This window comes from Colossoma macropomum, unplaced genomic scaffold, assembly GCF_904425465.1.
Source record: "Colossoma macropomum unplaced genomic scaffold, Colossoma_macropomum, whole genome shotgun sequence".
Lineage (NCBI taxonomy): Eukaryota > Metazoa > Chordata > Actinopteri > Characiformes > Serrasalmidae > Colossoma > Colossoma macropomum.
The window spans coordinates 17,503,507-17,524,230 of NW_023494797.1; the positions used below are offsets into that span (position 1 = coordinate 17,503,507).

The following is a 20,724-nucleotide window of genomic DNA, read 5'->3' on the forward strand; positions in this document are numbered from 1 at the left end:
AAACATGTTAAATTCTTTGTTTTCAGCCGTGAAGCTCCATTCACTACCATTCACTGAGGACTGGATCGTGGGCGCCCTCTAGCGTTCTGCAGGAATCTAGTATAGAGGAGGGGGAGGAGGGGGGATATAACGGCCCCTGACAACAGTTCAATAACGTGGCCACGCCCCTAATGAACACATGACGTGACCACGCCCCCTTGAGAACCTGAGATGCGACAATCGATTAACATAAAATAGCTTATAATAATAATAATAATAATAATAATAATAATATTGTTGTTGTTGTTGTTGTTGTTGTTATTTTATACACAAAAACATACATAAATAAACACCAGAATGCAGGAATTAAAGCCTCTGACATCTGAACATGTTGAGGGTAGGTAAAACAGTCCAGGTCAGCAGGTGTTGGTAATCAAGATCATCTATATGGTTCCCACCATAAGGCGGTGGCGGACCCGGTGAAGGAGGGGAGGGTTTGGTATCATGGCCGCACGAAAAACTCGGAAAGTTAGTCACGCTTCTGTCGGTCAGCCTGAAGGCCAGCATGGAGTGGACAAGCTGAGGAAAAGGAAGGAGCTCTTCATCCAGCAGTTTGAGAAGGAAGGTCTGATGTTTGTGTTGAAGTCCTGAACTTTATGTTCAGTAAAGCTGAACCTGGTCAACATTCCGCCGTTTTCAAACAGCGCAGGAACGGGTCAACGAGATGGAGGCCAAGCTGGACAAACTGCTGTCGACCGTGGACAGAACGTTCAAGATCGAGATGATGAAGCTGCCCCAGTCCCTCCACACCACGCTGATCAAAGACCTGATGAATGGTAGGTTCTCCGGGTTCTCCAGGTTCTGTTCTCTTTTAAAAGCGTTAAGAAGCTGATCGTGATCGTAAGCATGTCTTTCAGCCCAAGAGTCCTCAGTTGGGGAGGTCACCATGGCCATCGCGGTGAGTTCTAGATATTTTTGGGTCACTTGAAGCAGTTGAATACTCCTAAAGATGGTTCTTCACTGGTTCTTTACTAAAGGCAACAAAGCTGGTTAGCCCTTTTTGTTCGTTATAGAACCAATTCCTGGTTCTTTGCATGGTAAAATGGTTCTTCGGACTGATGGAGAACGTGTTGTATATGGTTCTATATAATGCCAAAGAGGATGCTGTTATTGTTACAATGTCAAACTTGTAACAGTAGAAGAACCTTTTTGGTGCTATATCTAGAACGCTTTTCATGTACAAATATAGTCTACATCAGTCTGAAGAACCATTTCACCATGCAGAGAACCATTTAAGCATGAAATGGTTTTATATAGAACCGTTCCCTTTACTAAGGAACCCATGAAGTTGTTTTTACTCGCCTGTTTATTTCTACAGTCTGCCTCTCTAAAGATAAGCAGGCTAAGTTCTAGATATTTTTGGGTCAGATGAAGCAGCTGTATACACCTAAAGATGGTTCTTCAAGGGTTCTTTAGTAAAGGCAGTTGTTTTGGTTAGCACTAGTGTTCTATATAGAACCAATTCTTGCTTAAATTGTTCTTTGGAGAATGTGTTTGTAGATGGTTCTATATGTAAAACCTTTTTGAAAACGGTTCTAGATATCACCAAAAAGGGTTCTGTTATTGTAACAATGTCAAACATGTAACAGTAACTTTTTGGTTCTGCATCTAGAACCATTTTCATGTACAACACGTTCTCCATCAGTCTGAAGAAACTTTTCACCATGCTAAGAACTATTTAAGCATGAAATGGTTCTAGATGGAGCCATTCCCTTTACTAAAGAACCCATGAAGTTGTGTTCTCACCTGTTTATTTCTGCAGTCTGCCTCTCCAGAGATCAGCAGGCCTCTTAGCAGGAAACCCAGCAAAAAAGGTGAGCAAACCAGTTTCCCCAAATTCTGCTCCTGGGTTCTCCTTCATGCACTACCACCCCAATTTAACCTCTTAAAGGCCTTGAAGGGAATCAAAGCAGGAGTTCTCAGATTAGCTGGTTAACTTAATCTCACGGTTAAACTGCTCCGGTTAAAGAAGGGAAATCTCCAAATGTTCTGCGTAATTAATGGTTAAGATGTGAAGTCGTTGATGGTTTGATGTGAAATGTTCTAAGCTCTGTTCTACAGTCAGTTGTTCACAGTGGTGATGATGGGAACCAGACAGCAAAACTGCTTAATTCATTATAAAGCTAAACCACAGATTTGCAGAAAATGGGTTTTGAACTTCTGATGCCTGAAAGTGTTTTATGAAGTGGGGTGGGATAAAGTGTTGGTATAAGAGTGAGACGCTGCCCGAAGAACACCTAATCAGATTTACCGTTATTTATCTACATTACTTAAACTCAGACTCGTGTCGGTTCACTGGTGGTTCTGGGTAGTAAATAAAATGTCTGTTTGTGTTGTAGTCATGGTGACCCCTGGTTCCCATCACCACCACTGTAAAGACATTTGAGTCAGCAAGTTTTTTCTAGAATGAGAAGTTAACTTCAACTCTGAATTATTTTGTCAGGGAATTAAATTAAATTTGGAAAATTGGTGGAGTACCCCTTTTAAGCAAACTATCAAAAGTTGAGTTGGTAATTTGCTCTATAGTGTCACACCAAACCACTCTGAATGACTTTGTTTACATCTTAATGGATGAATTATGTAGATGTCTTAAACTGTCAATGTTCATTTGATGTCCTTTGAGTATATTTATCATGATTAGGGGTGGAAGTTGGAGAACTTGTTCTGAATGGTCTGATGTGATGAAAGTTTGTGTAGTTATATCCTGGATTAACAGGCTTCATCCCACAAATCTGAATTCTTCTGTCTGTGTGCTAATCTGTAATGTAGTCATTAGGACTGATCTCTTTCCTCTGAGTCACTGACTTCGTTTGATATATTTGGGGGTGGGAAACTTCCAGATTTGAGCTCAAAGAACAAACATATGGGCCAGAATAAAAGAGAAATTCCAAATATGGGCATTACTGGGTTGTTATCCAGCTAAACGGAGAGGTTCTGCTTTGTGAAAGACCCATCCAGGGGGACCCTGATCTCTACAGGCAGAGCGATGTGAACATCCACTGTACTCGCTCTCTCTCTCGCTCTCTCAGGCAAGGCCAGTAACTCGGCAGCACAGCCGAAATCTACCGGTCAGATCAAGACAGATGACGGCACCAAGGTACACACCATCCCAACTAGTCCGTTAGTTCATCTGTAGAACTATTTCTGACTCATTCTCTGTTTACAGAGACGAACCAAGAAGAAAATGCAGTCCAGTAACAGCACAGGAAGCCTCAGGTAATGTAGGTTTGGCAAATTTCTATGTGACATGTTGTTGTTGTTGCTCCTCCCCTTTTTTACATATGCAAGGAGACTTTTAAACCAACTGACTCTGTAATCTCATTTCAGTAAATGTCTTTTTCATTGCCTGTAAATGTTTCTCTTTGCCAGAAGTGCCTCGACTATCAGCACGACAAGAACTAACGGCCGAGTGGTCAAACTCAGTGACCAGGCGCTGGTGTCTGGTTGGAAAGCGAGGTGCGGTGAGGTCTCCAGCAGTACAGGATAGAGACTTTATGTCGGTGTCTTATTTCAGGTCCCGTTTCACATTTATTGCAGATTAAAGAGCCGCTCACTCAGTGAAGACCTCTCTGGAAACGCTACAGCCATGATCACCACGTCTCTTGGGGAGGTAAACACAGCTGCCGCTGAGATTCCTTAGAGAAATAAGAACATCACCCAGTCTGTCTGTTCTGTCCCTCTGCTAGACGCTGCTTCTGTCAGAGGAGAATAAAGATGCAGTCAGACTTGAACTTCTGGATGACTTGGCGTTGTGTCAGATGCAGAAGATAAAGGTCAGTGGTGTAAAGCTGAAAAACAAATGCTGACACTCTTTAAGAGGAAATTCCTTTTTCAGAAAAGTTCTTCTGCTTAAGTCAGTCGCTGATGTAAACGGTCAGTGGGCTGATGTGAGAATCAGTTCAGTGCAGAGAAACTTACTGATGTCTTTACAGTGGTGGTGATAGGAACCAGGGGTCGCCGTGACTACAACACAAATAGACATTTTATTTACTATCCAAAACCCTAGTGAATCTTGTTTGTATATATTTTATAAATGATGGTGAATTAGTGATGCATCGGTTTTCTTTCAGGGCTTACAATGTCCTGCATGTACTTCTTTACCACCAACAGATTTAAAAGGCCAAAAGCTTCTCAAAACAATCGGAAAACTGTCTCAGGCGACATTCACAACCATTTAATGCGATAACGTTCTGTGAGGGAGCTTTAGAGGTGGACGTCTGGTTCCTATCACCACCACTGTTAATGTAATGTAATTCCCCTTTTTAAAAGGTTTTGTATTAAATGTGTGGCTTTCAGGAGCTGATGGACTACCTGTTCAACAAGGTTAAGATGAACAACACTCAATGATGTGGCGCAGTTCGAAGAACGCTGATGGTTTTAAATAGTATTTTCTAATATAAATAAATATTTACACAATTTAAAACTGTTTGCGTTCACTGATTTTAAGTCATACCTGTTTTCATCTGATTGCCTGAACATCCCTCATTTACAGCAGACTCTGCTTCAATATCAGAACTTGCTGCGCTGCATTGCCTGAGAAACTTTAACGCTGTTTCTGCTGCTGATGCAAATAGATTCAACTTACTAGCAGAACACACATGACTTCCTTTAACACACTGGACACTAAAGCTTCCTCTTCTGATGGTATCAAAACATTCTAAAGAGCTTTGAACCAAACCTTTTCATGTTTGGAATAATATGTAAACATGCTTAAAGTCTTACAGTCCATATATAGAAATGAAGCTGTTAATTATGTGTTTTGTAATGTAAATATGTTTCCATTACATCTGTCCACCTTTCCAGCCAACAGCAGTTCCTCCCACTCATACTGACGTTTAATTGCTGCAGCCCGACCTGCTTTTTGAACAGGGTGCAATACAGGGCAGCCAATCAGAGCAGGGATCATTTACATATGTGTTTAATTCTGAGGGATAAAAGAAGGTTGGAAAATGGTTATGAAAATGACTTTGTTTTATAAAGCCACCAACTTTATGAATGGACCTCAGATGAACTGCTCAGAACTGGAAACCTGATGTAGACTACACATGTATGAAAATGTACATCAACCAACTGTATTTGGACAACACGTGCATGAATGCTGTAAAACACACACAGACAGTCTGAACACTATTAGAACTCAGTCTTCTGTAGAAAAATGCAGTTTTTCTGCACGATATTTATGATGTTCTGATCACTGTATTAATGCAGTCTAACAGGAAATGTAAAGTTGACACTTGTGAATAGTGATAAAGTGCTCAGTCACTGAGAACATTTGTTATCTATACAATGTGCAATATTCTTGTGTGTGTGTGTGTGTGTGTGTGTGTGTATATGTGTATATATATATATATTTTATTTTTTTTTCTTTTCTCTATTTGTATGTTTTATGTCTGGCTGTGGTGTCTAGAATGTCTGTGTGGAGCCTTTTATGTTATATTTATGTATATTTTCTGCACATCGGAGTTGGAGAAACGCAGTCTCGTTCAGCTGTGGGCTGCTTGCTGTTCACTTTGATTTTGAAAACAATATTGGAATTGAAGTACTGTTGCTGTGCATGCTATTCAAACCGGGTCATCACAGGCCCTTTAACTCAGTTACAGGCCTCATTTTATGTAAAACTAAGTACCCCCACCCCGAAAAAGTTCCAGACCTTAGCTTTCACTCCTGAGTCCAGACATGGAAACTAACCACTGTTTTGAATTCAGAATTCAACTCCCATGTATTTGTGGATTCTGCCTACAGCAGATTAGCCCTGCCCACTCAAACCGAAGCTATAAAGTGTGCTTCAGCCTGGATCCCTTTTTGAATGAAGCACAGGGCAGGACAGCCAATCAGAACAGAGCTCATTTGTATGCTTCATACAGTGCCTAGGTGTCCTAGAATACACTGAGGGTGAATGTTTGGTGTGCTAAACTGATCTGAAGGCATGTAGATTATCTCACAATCAAATCTGAATCTATTAAATACAGAATATTTGAAGAATGAACTTCTTGTACACAGGAATAACAGTTCTTTGGCTGTTCTCTCTGTGGTGCTCCTTGAGAAAGAAGCTGTTACATGAGATAAGGACTTGTTTCTGCCCCTTTCCAGTCTATCCTACCGGACATGGTGGCGGCCAAACGGTACAGGAGTTGGAACCGGGTATTTCCATCATCGTCTAAGTGAGTGAAAGGTGACCAATCAGGTTTTGGGTCTATCTCAAAGCGACTATTGATGATGTCATTGATGCACGCGACGGATACCATCTTTATTGACTGAATCTCTCCAACTACACTGTTTCAGTAGTTTGTGAACCAGTCCAGGTCTGCGTCACAGTTTTGATCTGTGGACTCTTAAATCACTGTACTTCAAGGGTTCTTTAGTAAAGAAAATGGTGCTGTAGAGAACCATGAATGTAAACAACTCTCTGCATGATTAAAAGGTTTGTCGCATGGTGAAAGTGTTGATGTTTCTATATAGCTATATAGCAAAAGGGTTCTTCTATTGTTATGTCAAGCTTGTGATAATAGAAGAACCCTTTTTGGTGCTATATAGAACCATCTACAACATTTTCGTGATGCAAAGAACTCAATTCATGCAAAGGGTTCTTTGAATGTTCATGGTTCTATATAGCACTATTTTCTTTACTAAAGAACTATGAAGAACCATCATTAAGTGTGTAGACTGTTTATTTTACATCTAATCTGCAAACCATATAACCGCTTTGACCCAGTCTTGGAGGGGAAAGAGGGCCACTGGGTGTGAGGCGGTGTTTGTGTGAATCTGATAACCTGTTAAGGTTATTTTTCTTTTTTTTTTTAATCCATTCTTGTAGTAGTTTCCTTCATGTTCTTGTAATACTGATAAATATTTATTAAATTTTATAATATATTTGACTTTTGAAATTCAGCATGCGGTCTTTTGGGGTATACTGCATCACAGTTATGAAGAACGGGTATTTTTCATACATTTCTATTTTTATTTCAATCCTGTGGTGAATTACCCAGCCGTTCTCTCCATTCACTCTGGTTCATGCAGCTTGTCGGTCCTTTCTCTGGAAATTCTGAGTGTTAAGCCAAGTGATGGAGGTGCTTTAAAGGAAAAAGGTTAAACTGCTTTTGAAGATACTGAAGGTTTTATTTAACAACTTCATAAACTTTTTTTTTTTTTCACAGAAGTTATATACCTACAGCTGCTTTCCTTTTATTTCTTGCTTGTTTCAGTATATAATTTCACTCCTTTTGTATGTAGATGTTTATATGAGTGCAGGGACAAAGCGTTCCCAACATGCACCTGGGCTGAAAACAGATACAGGCAACTGATTTTACTTCAAGAGCAGCTGATAAAGCTTAAATGATAATCACTTTAATTTTATACACAATGTTGTTGTCTCTTGTTCCAAATTTAAAATATAATAGACAGAAAAAAAAAAAGTAAAAATCTACAGTGGTAAAAATCAAGCACAGATACATACAAACCTAAAATGATGTTCATAAATGTCCCAAAGGTGTTTTTTCCTCTTTTCTTTTTTTTATTCCAAAGGACCTCTTTTACTCTCGTTTTCTCACCCACTTGCTCTTCTCAAATAAAAGGGGCTCAAGTCCGAGGCCAAAACTGCATGTCGTGGTTAGTTTTAAATTAATTCTAAATACAATGACAACAAACAAATGCAAAAAGATACACACCAAGTAAAAGAAATTACCTTTTTTCTCCCCGTCTGATGTGGGGTTGCCTGTGTAAGGAGACTAAATGGGAGGGTGTGGGGGAGGAGAGGGGAGTAAAGGTGGGCTCATGTGTGCGTTCACTACAGGGAAGGCAGCTGATCATAGGTCGTGTAATTTCTCACTGTTTAAGGCAGACCCCAATCAGATCAGAAGAAAAAAACAACACCTTTGCTGTGATGTTGTGCAACTAGAACATTTTTGTCTCCTTTGCTGGAGCCGGACAGGTTGGTATGGTCGGGCTTACTGGTGGGCACACTGCACCCCAGGGCCGTGATGACCGCCCTCGTCATCAGAGCTGTCGTTGTAAGCTTCGCGGCGGTGGCCACCAGACGAGCTCTGGCTTATATCGAAGTCCTGCAGGTCCACCTCCTCTGTGTCTCCGGTCACGACAGGAGCCTCAGAACGCGTAGGCAGCAAATCCTCCAGTTCCTGCAGACGGAGAAAAAGATCAGGGCTTGAAGTATCTGTCCGAACCCAACAGGGACCAGAATTCAGTCCACCTTAACCAATTTTAGCCTGAATTTATCCTGTTTTTCCCTCCCACTTTTATTATTCAGCCCTCACTTTTATTACTTTAACTGGCCCACATCACCAAAAACTCATTTCATAAAAATTAATTTATGAAATACGTTTCAAAAGCCGTTCACTCTCCACTCCATATATGGAAAGTAAGCTGCAAAAAACCCGTTTTAAATTCACCATTTCTGTAACGTCACATAAACCAACACATTTACATATAACCAGTCTATTTAGCCCTCAGCAGTTCTGCTCCACCCATTCAACCCAGACTGCTTTAGGGATGAAGCACAGCACGGGACACCCAGATGTAGTTTACATATCCCTGCTCTCAGAACAAAACCTTGTATCTCCATTTTTCAGTTTGACGTTATTGTAAATTGCCTGTTGCTCTTTACATTGTGTGTAAATTTCATGATGAATGGGCCAAAAGAATTGGCTCAGAATGACATGGAAAAAATTCTGGTTCTATTAAAAGTAAAAGTAGGTTTTTTCCTTCTCCTGTAAAGTTACCATTTTGGAGATACAGGGTTTTGATCCGACAGCAGTGATATATTAGTCTTGAAGACACATTAGCAAAACAGTCTGCAAATTCATGGGAATAAAGTAGGAAAATTAGGTAGTAAACCTGTAGGCTAAGGATCCCCTGGGCAAATCTGCCACATTTATCAACTGTGTTTTAGGAGAGGTTCCCAGAGGCCAGCATGAGTACAGCACATTATATTGCGTTCTGAGATGTTGTTTGAAGGTCATGATTAATGAATACATTTGTTAAAACAGAAATATAAACTTTATTTTAGAAAGCTGATCACTAGGCTGTTCATTTTACTGTATTTTAGAATGATCTGACTAAATAAGGTGCTTCAAGGTAACTAAAATCAGAAATGCACACTTATTCTGTCTGTTAGGGACAGTTTTGTCAGACTACAGTCTGGGTTGGATTCAGAATTTGGGGCTGTGGATTAAGCCAGACGTGGACAGGGATGTTCTAGCTATATTCAGGTATGGGTCAAACTTTCAGGCTGGATTAAGGCTCTAAGACTTTGGGCCTGTTTCCCAGACCCAGATTAAGCCTAAGTCTAGACTAAAAATTTCTAAAAGGTGAGCCACCATTAGAACTGCGATGTCCAACACTAGGCTTAATCGGTGTCTGGGAAACTGGCCTTAGAGCACCGGACTGTACCACGTCGACTTTTACCTTCTAATTTTACAGAACATAAAACAGTGGCCTCACATCTCTGGGCCACTTTACAACAAAGCAGCCCTCTCAGCTCAGGTTTGTTGGAAAAGGCCAACAGACACAGACACACACCAGAATTTTCTTGAACTCACTGCTAGTTTATCCAGGCTGATCCAGTTGTTGTCTGGGAATTGCACGTCAAACTTGACGAACAGGTCGCCCTTCTCGAAGGGGTTCCGGTACTGTGGCATGCCCTCCCCTCTCACAACTCTGAGGGAACCTGCAAGGCACACGACACTTAACCCCCACATCAACAGGCTTAGAGACCATCACCAAAGAACCCTGAAGGGGTCTGAAGATGACCCACCTGGCTCGATGACTTTGCCAGCTGGATACTTCACCACAATCTGTCTGCCATCCAAATGTTTCAGAGTGAACTGAAATCCACAAAGTGCTTCGACGAGGCCGATCTTATGGGTCATGTGCAAGTCATTGCCGTCTCTTTTGAACGTCTGGAGAGGAAAGGAAAGATTAGCTTTTCTACAGAAATACAAAAACCATACAGCAATTCATATTTTCACATCACAGTAGCCTGGGGAGCAGCCCAGTTCCTCTAATTCCTCTAATTGTCAATTAAAAAAAAAGCTTAAGATATCCTTTAATTACTGTGAGTGCTCAACACCCCTGCTTAAACTCTAAAAGGCATGTATAACCACATGCACAGGTTTGAACAACCCTCAAAATTAAATATTTTGTTGATTTTACACTCGAAAATAAATTTACACATCTTCTACAGGATGATATTTTACTGCAAGTAAGTTTTAGCCAAGTAACATTGGAGGAGAAAAATACAACTAAATATAAATTAAAATACCAGAACCTTTGCGCAGGCCACATTTATGTAAATCTCAAAACCTGATTGGTGAGCTTAGTTTACTCAGAGGGGTTACAGTACTTTCACATTCAAAGTGGTGCTTTAACAGTAAGAGGTTTCAACTTCGCTTGAAAAAAGGCATCAGACCACAAACAAATCACCTAACCACCAATCGCACTTCCTACCAGAGGGCCACATGTGAGTGTGGTCTTTGTGATAAATCCCCCCACCCAGTAAGTTTTCCCACATGCGAGCTTGTGTCAGTGCCATGACCTGCCGGGCTATTTTGAAGAGGGCTTCAGAAGCCTGATGGCCTGGTGGTGACAGCAGCACAGAGGCTGAGAGTCCAGCACTGTGGAAAAACTGCCTCCATCACAGAGCTTATTTAGGACTTTCACAGCTAGACCAGCGGATCTCTGCGTTCCATACTACAAACCTGCCATTATGAAACCTTTGTCTGACATGAAAACTCACGAGCAGTGAGGAAACCAATCCACTGTAGCATCATTCATTTAAAATAAAAATTATATTGCACTGAGACTTAATGGAATAATCTATGTAGAACTATTTTGTCAGACTTCAACCACTACGTAAAAGTTTTAGCTTTCTAGCAATCATGACTTTTTGTTACAATCTGTTCATGACACCAAAGTCAGTGTTTTCAAATTTGAAATCTTTAAATGCTAAAACAACTACCCATCATATGTTGTACTGGCTTGATCAAGACACCTAACCCCCAGCTGCTCCCCAGGCGATGTGGATAGGGCTGTCCACCGCTCCGGGGAAGTGTGCTCACTGCCCCCTAGTGTGTGTGTTCACTAGTGCGTATGTGGTGTTTCACTGCATGGATGGGTTAAAATGCGGAGGTGAAATTCCCGTTGCGGGACTAATAAGGGTCACTTAATCTTAATCTTAGGAGGACAGGGTTCAGACCCCGATGTCTGCCACTTGTAATGAAACCTCTCATATCTGTGAACTGTTGTAACCGCTGAGTTCTACAATTTACATATATTAACCTTTTTTGGCCACTATTGAAGATATTGTAGAAAAAAACGTGTAAATGAAACCAACATTACTGCTAATGAACTGAGGCTCTCTTCAAGTTCTTAGTTCTAAATCACCCATAAAAATGCAGCACTATATCTCTGTTGACTGAACAACGAACAAGCTTTCGCACTCTATTCCGTCCCTCGTCATCAGAGCCCCCCTTCCCCTCAAAACAAACTCAACAAAATGTACACAACTTGTGTAAAAAGCAAACTAGCATGTACACTTTAGTGCCTTTAGTCTCCATGTTCAAGCAGGAAAAAACAAAACAGCCTATCAGAGTGGAGAACTTCTCGCCGCTACTGGACAATCTTTACTCTGTGTTCAAGTTATTCAGTGAACTGGGAAATTCTGCACTGTGGAATGTCCAGACAACCAAAACGGAATTTGATGAAATGAACCGTGACCATTCCAGCTTATTCCAAAGGCACATGCTCAGCATCACAAATTCTCACAAAAATCCTGCTGTTATGAGCACTTGATCTAATTCCATGTCAAACGTGTCAATCATGGTATCTTAGTTATACTGTTAAGAACCTACAGCAATCAAGTGCAAAGGTAGCTCACTTAAGAATCCTAGAATAATACCTGGGCACACTCAACAAGGTTTACGGTGCTCACTTTCCTTCCAAATGTCTGGGTGCTTGTTAGTAGGAAGCCCGAGACGCGAGTGGGAGGGCTAATGATCGCTGGGCTCTGGTGAGCAGACCGCAGCATGCTCATGACACACTGTCACTGCAATCTGTGCTAATACCACGCAGGGGGCTAGCCACCAGCTACAGCTGTACCCTACAAAGACAGTTTTTGCACTATTTTTGCTGAGCAGTCGAAATTCAGTGAACAGGTACTAAACTGTAGCTGTTTATACTTTTAAAAGGCACAAAAAAATACTACAGGTAACTAGTCACATCACTAAAAACTGAACTTTACAGAAAAAGGTGGTGGAAAATGTCACTGTGCAGTGCGAATATACCTCATGATCTTTCTCCTGCAGGACAAGGACGATGTCTCCAGGCTCCACGCCTGGCGCTTGGTCTGCCTCCCCTCCAAAGGTGATCTTCTGCCCGTGCCTCATGCCCTTGTCTACATGCACCTCCAGAATCTTCACCTCCTTCACCACCTTCTTCCCCTCACACTTTTTACAGCGGTCCTTCTCACTGATCACCTCACCTAAACACACACAATTATCATGGCTTTATGTATAAAACATCTGACATTCACATTAGATGTACACAGGTACTCAAGTGCTCAACCATTTGAGGAGCCTTTATCAAATACTGAAATGAGTTTTCAGGTATTCTTTACATTTCATCACAGGAAGATGGAGAAAAACAATACAAGCCAGCAATTCAGGTGAACGCAATCGATTTTCTTGTATCTGAACAAAAGTCATGCTTTGCTACTCCGAAACACGACTGCCTGGACATGACTGGATTGCCAAGGATGTGAATGAGTAGCGCTAACTACTGTAGCTAATGTTAGCCAGGTCCAGAAACAATCAAGATATTTTCTCTGACAAACTAACATGTTGACATGATCCACTGAGGAGAAAATAAAGAGGGACTGGAAACTGACTGTTTTTGGTACACACACACACACACACGCACACACACACGCACACACACAAAATACAAAAACACAAATACAAAAAATAAGATACATTAATAAATAAATAGCGGGATGTGCACCCTTTGTGGACAGACTATATTGTTTGTGACATCATCCGACATCAACCAAAAAAAAAAAATTTATCCTCAATGTTGTCAGCAAACATAATTGTAAGTGACAACTTGAACACATAGAATGCCAACGCTGGTCCTCCTTTATCTCATACACTAAATAAACAGAGAGATAGATTAAAAATCTGCCAAAGAGTTCTCTGTAGAAATACCACAGAAGAACCACTTTTGGTTCCCTGAAGAACCTTTCAGTGAATAGGTTTTAAAGTGTTAACCTTTTTAAAGTTTAAAAGCTCCTCTGTTTAATATAGCGGTTCAATAAAAAAACTTTTTTTCTGAAATTATATTTTCATGAGTTTCATGAGTGGATTAGGCAGCATACCAGATGGGTAAAGAACCCAGAACTGTTTGATTGATCTACGCAGAAAGACTGTGTTTTAGGGCCACTGATAATAAAAATAGTTGACCTTGAGAATAAAGTAGTAATATTTGGAGAATAAAGTGGCCTAACTGTAGGGGGGCTTCCATAACGCGTTGGGGTCTCGGCTGCTGTACTGGCGCCGGAGCTCCACTCACTCCTGTCTCTCTGTGGATCATTTTGATTATCATTCTCACTGTCTGTGAAACTTCATGCCCTCTTTGAATGGTGTGGAGATGCAGCCCTGATAGCCGTGTAGACGACCCTGCCTGAGATTCTCCTTGAACAACACAGACAGACTTTCCTCCGAGTCCGTCTGGCTCTTTATTCTAGATAAACACAGTTTCCTGCTCAGCCGTTTCAGCCGGTTCTTTTACTAATAACAGGCTGGTGCTGATGTGCAGGAGAGACAGGGAGACTGAGTGTTTCTTTATGGGTGAATCGATATGAAAGTATAACTCCACCAACTCACTGCCCCTCATTTAACACGAGGAGGTGCTGCCCTCCCTTCGCAAAGACTTTGGCCACAATACCTTTGCAATACCTTTCCTGGAATTAATGCCACTTTAATGGCATAATTCTACAATTATATTATCAAAATATGACCTTTTTCTCTAAATATTATGACTTTTCTTTAAAACAACACACCGTACAAGTTGTTTCTCAAAATATTACAAGTTTCTCAAAGTGTATTATTTTTATTTTTATCAACAGTGGCCCGAAAACGCTGTCATAACACAGGCCACAGTATGACGCAGTTATTTGGCCCTACAGTCTCCCCCCAATTAAATAAATAAATCAATCAATCTTCATGTGCAGGCATGGCTGACACTTGCACTGCAAATTTATTTCTGTGCAGCTCAACATCTGAAGAGCTTGTTACACAGTTGCAAAGCAAAACCTTACAGTGCAAGAAGGTCCTCACATCTGCAGTAACTCACCTTCACCACTGCAGTCAGTGCAGACGGACTGCATCTGTTGGACCATGCCAGGACCCAGCTGTCTGATCATGATGCGCATACCACGTCCCCTACAGGTTGTACACTTCTGGACTGCACCACTCTTTCCGCCCTGGCTGCATAAATACAGGAACAGTGGACGATTACACTAAAGCCCACACCATGCAGAGGCACTATAATGACCATCTGACAACCCAATAGAGACTGACAGAAAGCACAGACCACTGCTGCTCTTAAAATATATAACCTACTGTATTCACCAACACATACAGAGCAGCTATCAAGACAATGACTACGCTAGTTACCAACAAGATAAATCACTTAATCTTAGTCTAACTTTCCGAGAGATTATACCTTTTTATGTAGTAAATATCTTTAACTGATGCTAATTATGTATATTATAAACTTACCCGTTACAAGTGCTACACAGAACATTCTTGCTTAGTTGTAATTTGGTTGTTTTGCCGTTATATAAGTCTTCGAGGGATACCCTACAACGGGAGGAAAGGCACATTAGACACCAGAAAGACTTTTCATTTTCAACATTTAAAAAACAAAACAAAACAAGAAAAACAAAACAGATTTAAAAGGGACAATGGGACATCTCTACAGCACACTTCCACACCTCCACATAACAAAAGCCTAAAAAAAATGCTACCTTCTCGGCCTACACAGCGTAAAAATGTCAGTCAGGGTCGCACTTACTTGAGAGGGTGGACCATGTCCTCTCCTCTCCGCCGCCCACCATTCCGGCTGCGACTGTGACCACCCATGAAGCCAAAGAGGCCACCACCAAAAATGTGGGAAAAGATGTCGTCCATTCCAGGACCTCCGCAGCCCCCTTCCCGCAGCCCCTGCTCTCCATAGCGGTCATACAGCTCCTTCTTCTCTGGGTTTGATAGAACTTCATACGCAAAGCTGATCTCCTTGAACTGAAAAACACAAACAGTGGTGAATATAGGTCATAATTTAACTTGCGCATTTTAAAAAGTTTTCACAGTGTTATATTTCCTGAGCCCAAGCCATGTAGATATGAGTAAAGGGGAACTCCAGGAAAAAAGGAAAGATTACTGCTACAGCCGCTGTGAACATGCCTGCTCTCCTCCTAAAGTGGTGAGAAAATAACGCATTTTTAAGATGTTTTTTTAAAGCTGGTGAGCACTGTGCACTTCTTTACCACAGTAGGGAGGATTACCGACGATTGCGTACTGTATGCTGAGAACTGTAGTGAGACAACAGTGATGAACGAAAATGCAAAAGAATTAAAATCATGAATTCTGTCACACCAGTGAGGCTAAATGATGTAACACTGCGCTACCGAATGCTACACAGCATGACATAACAGTAAATGGTAGCTTAGGCCAAATGCCCCTTTAACTAAGTATTAAACGTAGTAGTAGTTCCACCGTTCAGTCTCAAAGCACGGTCACGAGATCAATAATAATGTTGAGATCCAACATAATCTCACTTCATGTCTTATTTTTGGTATGATCCAGAAAATAACAACCACTTACAGCATGAAGCTGTGCAGTTAAACTATTGATCTGAAACTACTTCTTGCAGTTTTCTAATTATACCAGAATTCTTTGAGTTTTAATCTGCATGATAAAACCCAAAGCTAATAAAATCAGAATAACTGATGACCTAATATTTATTTTTTTAGGAAAAACAAAAACAACAACAACAACAACAACAACAACAACAACAACAACATGGTTAATTTCTAAAGAAGCCACAGTCCTTACCTTGTCTCCAGCATTTGGGTTCTTGTCAGGATGATATTCTTTTGCTAATTTCCGGTAAGCCTGAAAATCAATATTAAAGGGTTAGACACACCATCAGTGGAGAACATTATTTTTTTTTCCCCCCACACCAAAAACTTATTATGCCATGAGCTGAGCAACTCTAAATTAAATATACATCAAATCACACAACAAACCATTATAGGAAAATTAATATGTTGTTCAAAATGTTGTTTTTGCTGGCTGTCTATTAAAAAAAAATATGGTCTAAACTGACTAATCTGACCAGATCATACAGCTTGACAGATGTTGAGTTATGTAATTAACTAATTAATTAGCCAGCTAGCAAGCTAGCTACTTCATGTCAGTAAAGGGGAATTCCACCAATTTTCCTAAATTTCTGTACATAAATCATTAGGATGTGAAAGTCTTTTGAAGTGATCCGACAGTCAGAAATGTTGACAGTGGTGGTGACAGGATGCAGACATCTGAAGTTAATGCCACTAAAAGCTCCCTCAAAGAAACCCATTATTACTCGAAATGGCTACAAATACGCTGCCTTATGATAGTTTTAAAATAAGGTTTTGGCTTAAGTCCTTCATGGTGGAGCGGTACCTGCAGGGGTCTTGAGAGACAAAATACTGCCCCCCCCCCAAAAAAATTTTTTTTTTTCAGATTTACAACTATGTTAACATCAACATACACACAAAAACTCATAAGACACATGAAGGTCCAATAGTTCACTTCTGGATAGAAAATAAAATGACAATGATTCATCACCACTGTAAATAAAGCCTGGCCGATAAAGTTCCTCTTCAATGCAGTTTGTTTACATCTTAATCATTGAATTATGCTGACATTCTGGTACAATCTGTGGAATTCCCCTTTAAGTGTGCCCCCTCCTCCCAAAGGGTGGGGGCGGACAGCACCTCACACAGTAGAAAAACAAGATCCACTATCACACATCTAACATAAGCTCTTTTAAGATTCTGCATCATTAAGTGGCTGAGACTGGCTGTAAACAGGGTCATTCAGAGAGGTTTGATGGGAAATGCTTCAACTTTACGAGTCAGAACTGTTCAGTGGTGGTGAATGGAACCAGACATCTAAAGAGGTTAATGACTCTAAAAACCTCCCTCAGTTGGTTATGAGTATGCTCCCTGATGTCATACATTGTTTTATGATAGTTTTATGATAACATTTTGGCCTAAAAAGTCTTGTTAACCCATTCATTATTTATACACACTATTTTACCATCATCAACATTACATATAAAAACCTCAGAAAATGTGTAGGTTGACCAGGGGTTCTGGATAACAAATAAAAAGTCTGTGTGTGTGTGTTGTAGACACTGATCCCTGGTTCCTATCACCACCACTGTAAAGACCTCAGAGAGATAGTAAGTTTCTCTACAGTGAATAAACCACTCAGAATAACTCTTTACTTCTCAAATACAGAACTACTCAAATTTTGTAAAAATGGTGGACATCCTCCTTAAGATAGCCTACGAGACCAGCTTATCTTTTAACCGCTTTGGTAACACAGTAGAAACAGAAATACCAAATAAAGCAAAGGCTAAACTGGATCAAATTAATACAAATAAAACGCACTGAATACTAACAACGCATTTAATCTGAGCTCGTTTAACGTCACTAACTACCAAATTCGCTTCTCGAAGCCGGCAGAAGCCACCAGGGATTTCATTAAACTTTATTTTAATATCTGACCAAACTGCGTCTTTGATCTCTGACCTCAAAGTGAAACAGGCGATATAACGTCAGAAGAAAGAAAAGAATAAATACAGTCATAAACACACAAACCAGGCCTACCACCGTACACAGCCCAGCTAATCCGGCTAACAGCAGCTATCTGTGACAGAAGTGAACTTGTTCTGAAGAACGAGGCTGAAGTTGCTTCCTATTCGAATTTTTCCGTTCCACCTTAAATGCGCCAGAAGTTATCGTTACGCCTCAGGTGCCAGAACGTAACTGCTGCACCATTTAAGGTGGAACGGCGAAATTCAACCACTAAGCTCGCGAACAGAAAGCTGACTTAAGCTTCGCCACAGAAGGCGACTTGAAAACAGCCAACGAACTAGTTCACTACCTTAAACTCCCGCTTTGTCACCACGATCACTGTGAACGTTACTAGTGAGACGATGTTGGTCTGCTTTTTACTGAACGTTCACCACGGTTTCACAACAGCGGACGCAAAACATCTCGAAACAAGTCTTCAGGAAATACAGTTCTAAACACGAACTGAACCGTTTTAAATACACTCAACACATTATTGATTATGTCTAATAAGCCATCTTAACTAATCACAACAATAATACAGACTTCGATGGAATCGCAACTAGCCGGTCATTGCTAATGCTAATAGGCCGATCGCGTTAGCTTAGCATGCTAGCGGGTAAGATAATCCCCCGTCCTTGTACCGAATTAGAGGAGCTGAGCTCGGCGTCGCGCTGCGCCGCGGCCCGCTGAGCTCGGAGTGAGCGGGGTTTACATTCCTGAGCTTTTCCGAGACCTGCCGCGGATGACAGGTCCTCGAACACACATTCCACGGCTGAACAGAAGCCGTGAACGCGGTCAGACTGTATCCGGCTCTCGGTTTAGCCGCCTGTGTCTGCCGGTATAAGCGGAGCTAAGTTAGCTGACTAAGGCTAACGCCGACAGGCCACAGCAGCCGAGCTACCGCGGCTAATCCTTCTTCCTCATGCCGATTTGAAGGCTGCGTGTCCGGCGCCGTGGCACCCCGCGGCCCGCTGAGGCCTGACTTTAAAAACCCCCGTGGTCCCCTTGATTTACCTTTTTGAGCTCGTTCTCGGAGGCGCTGGGCGACACACCGAGAAGGTCGTATAGCTTGGTGTCGGCGACGTGAGCCATGGCGCGCGCAGAGGGAACGAGAGCTGCACGCGGAGAGAGACGGAGGGAGAGCGGAGCTAGAACGCGCAGGCGCGCCGCCGCTTTAAACACACTGTCAGGGGGAGGACGCAGAGACTAATGCGCACGCGCGAATGTTCTTTTGGAAAATGTTACTAGATAGATAGATAGACAGATAGATGGATGGATGGAGGGAGGGATGGATCATTAGACAGACAGATAGATAGATAGATAGATAGATAGATAGACAGATAGATAGATAGATAGATAGATAGATAGATAAACAGATAGATACATAGATAGATAGATAGACAGATAGATAGATGGATGGATGGATCAATAGCTAGATAGATAAACAGATAGAAAGATAGATCAAAAGGACTGATTATGTACTTTTTAGTACAGAAGCATCTTCTCAGCACTGAACTGAAGTTTGCTAGGCTCACTATTAATGTATTACTTCACAACTCTGCAAACAGAGATATACACTATATGGCCAAATGTATGTGGACATCTGACCATCACACCTTTATGAGCTTGTTGGGCATCCCATTACATAGTGTAGATAGTTAAATCTGCCCCCATCAGATAAACAGCACTTAAAGCTTTCATCTCTGAGAGAGAGGAGAAAATCAAGCTGCTTCAGATCTGAAAACATCCACAGGTGTTTCTGTCCATCCTTCCACTGTGAGGAGACGACTCAGCGCTGTGGGTCTGAAAGGATGTGTAGCTGTCAAGAAGAACCTCACTGAGAAAAGGAGACGGACACATCAAACAAAGTAGCTGAACGATGGACTGACCACCCCAGAGTCCAGACCTCAACACCACTGAATGTGTTTGATTACTTCAGAAAATGATCAACCAGCTTCTAAGACTGAACTTTGGAGGTGTGTCTGCAGATTCTTTGAGGAACTGAAAGTGAGTCTCCTGAAAAGAATGGAAGCTGGAATAAAGGTGAAAAGCGACTCACTGACCACTGAATAAATAAAATTGCATCTGGTTGTTGAGGCTTCTCTGTAATGTTCTGTTAAGTATATGGTCCTGCTTTTTGTCTTGTATGTGACGTTTTATTTGTATGGATAAATCGTCTGGTTGTTGGGTGTGAGGGATGATGATCACACTGAGAGGAGGAACTGTGGGGTCTGATGGCAGTCAAGACAAAAGATCCCCATTACCTTTGTGGAATGAGCTGGTGGCTGAAGGTGCTCCTGAACAACATGCAATGGTTAAGCTAAAGTTATACTATGCGTGTGGTGAAGTGATAATCTTTAAGGGTTCTTTAGTAAAGAAAAATGTTCTAGATAGAACCATGAACACCCAAAGAACTATTTGCATGCCGAAATGGTTCTTTGCATCATGAAAGCGTTCTTCAGATAGATAGAGAATGTGTTGTATATGGTTCTATATGGACATCATAACAATAGAAGCCCTTTTTGGTGCTATATAGAACCCCTTTCCAGTGGTGGACAGTAACTAAGTAAATGTAATTCGTTTCTGTACTTAAGTAGTTTTCCGTGTATCTGTACTTTACTGAAGTTTTTTCCACTTTGGGTGACTTTTTACTTTCACTCCACTACATTTCAAAGTCAGATATCTCACTTTTTCCTCCACTACATTATGAGAAATCTGTCGTTCCTTTTGGTTTATGTGTGTATAAAAACGAAACATGTCAAAACGAAAGA

The 20,724-nt window shown here is 41.2% G+C and overlaps 2 protein-coding genes across 2 annotated transcripts; one reads left to right on the plus strand and one right to left on the minus strand.

The window, feature by feature from the left end:
* Positions 1-451: 451 nt before the first annotated feature.
* cdca9 (cell division cycle associated 9) lies at positions 452-4,420 on the plus strand. Its single transcript, XM_036584163.1, has 10 exons — positions 452-604; positions 684-815; positions 897-937; positions 1,802-1,853; positions 3,069-3,136; positions 3,206-3,255; positions 3,409-3,495; positions 3,577-3,649; positions 3,726-3,812; positions 4,336-4,420. Exons 1-10 carry the CDS (start codon positions 484-486, stop codon positions 4,384-4,386), a joined length of 762 nt encoding a protein of 253 aa, XP_036440056.1. The 5' UTR covers positions 452-483; the 3' UTR covers positions 4,387-4,420.
* Positions 4,421-7,361: 2,941 nt separating this feature from the next.
* Positions 7,362-19,111, minus strand: dnaja2a (DnaJ heat shock protein family (Hsp40) member A2a). Its single transcript, XM_036584458.1, has 9 exons — positions 18,968-19,111; positions 16,161-16,220; positions 15,121-15,347; positions 14,826-14,906; positions 14,398-14,531; positions 12,333-12,529; positions 9,806-9,950; positions 9,591-9,718; positions 7,362-8,171 (listed from the first exon to the last, which is right to left on the minus strand). The coding sequence occupies exons 1-9, from the start codon at positions 19,043-19,045 to the stop codon at positions 7,983-7,985; spliced, it is 1,239 nt and encodes a 412-aa protein (XP_036440351.1). The 5' UTR covers positions 19,046-19,111; the 3' UTR covers positions 7,362-7,982.
* Positions 19,112-20,724: the final 1,613 nt, after the last annotated feature.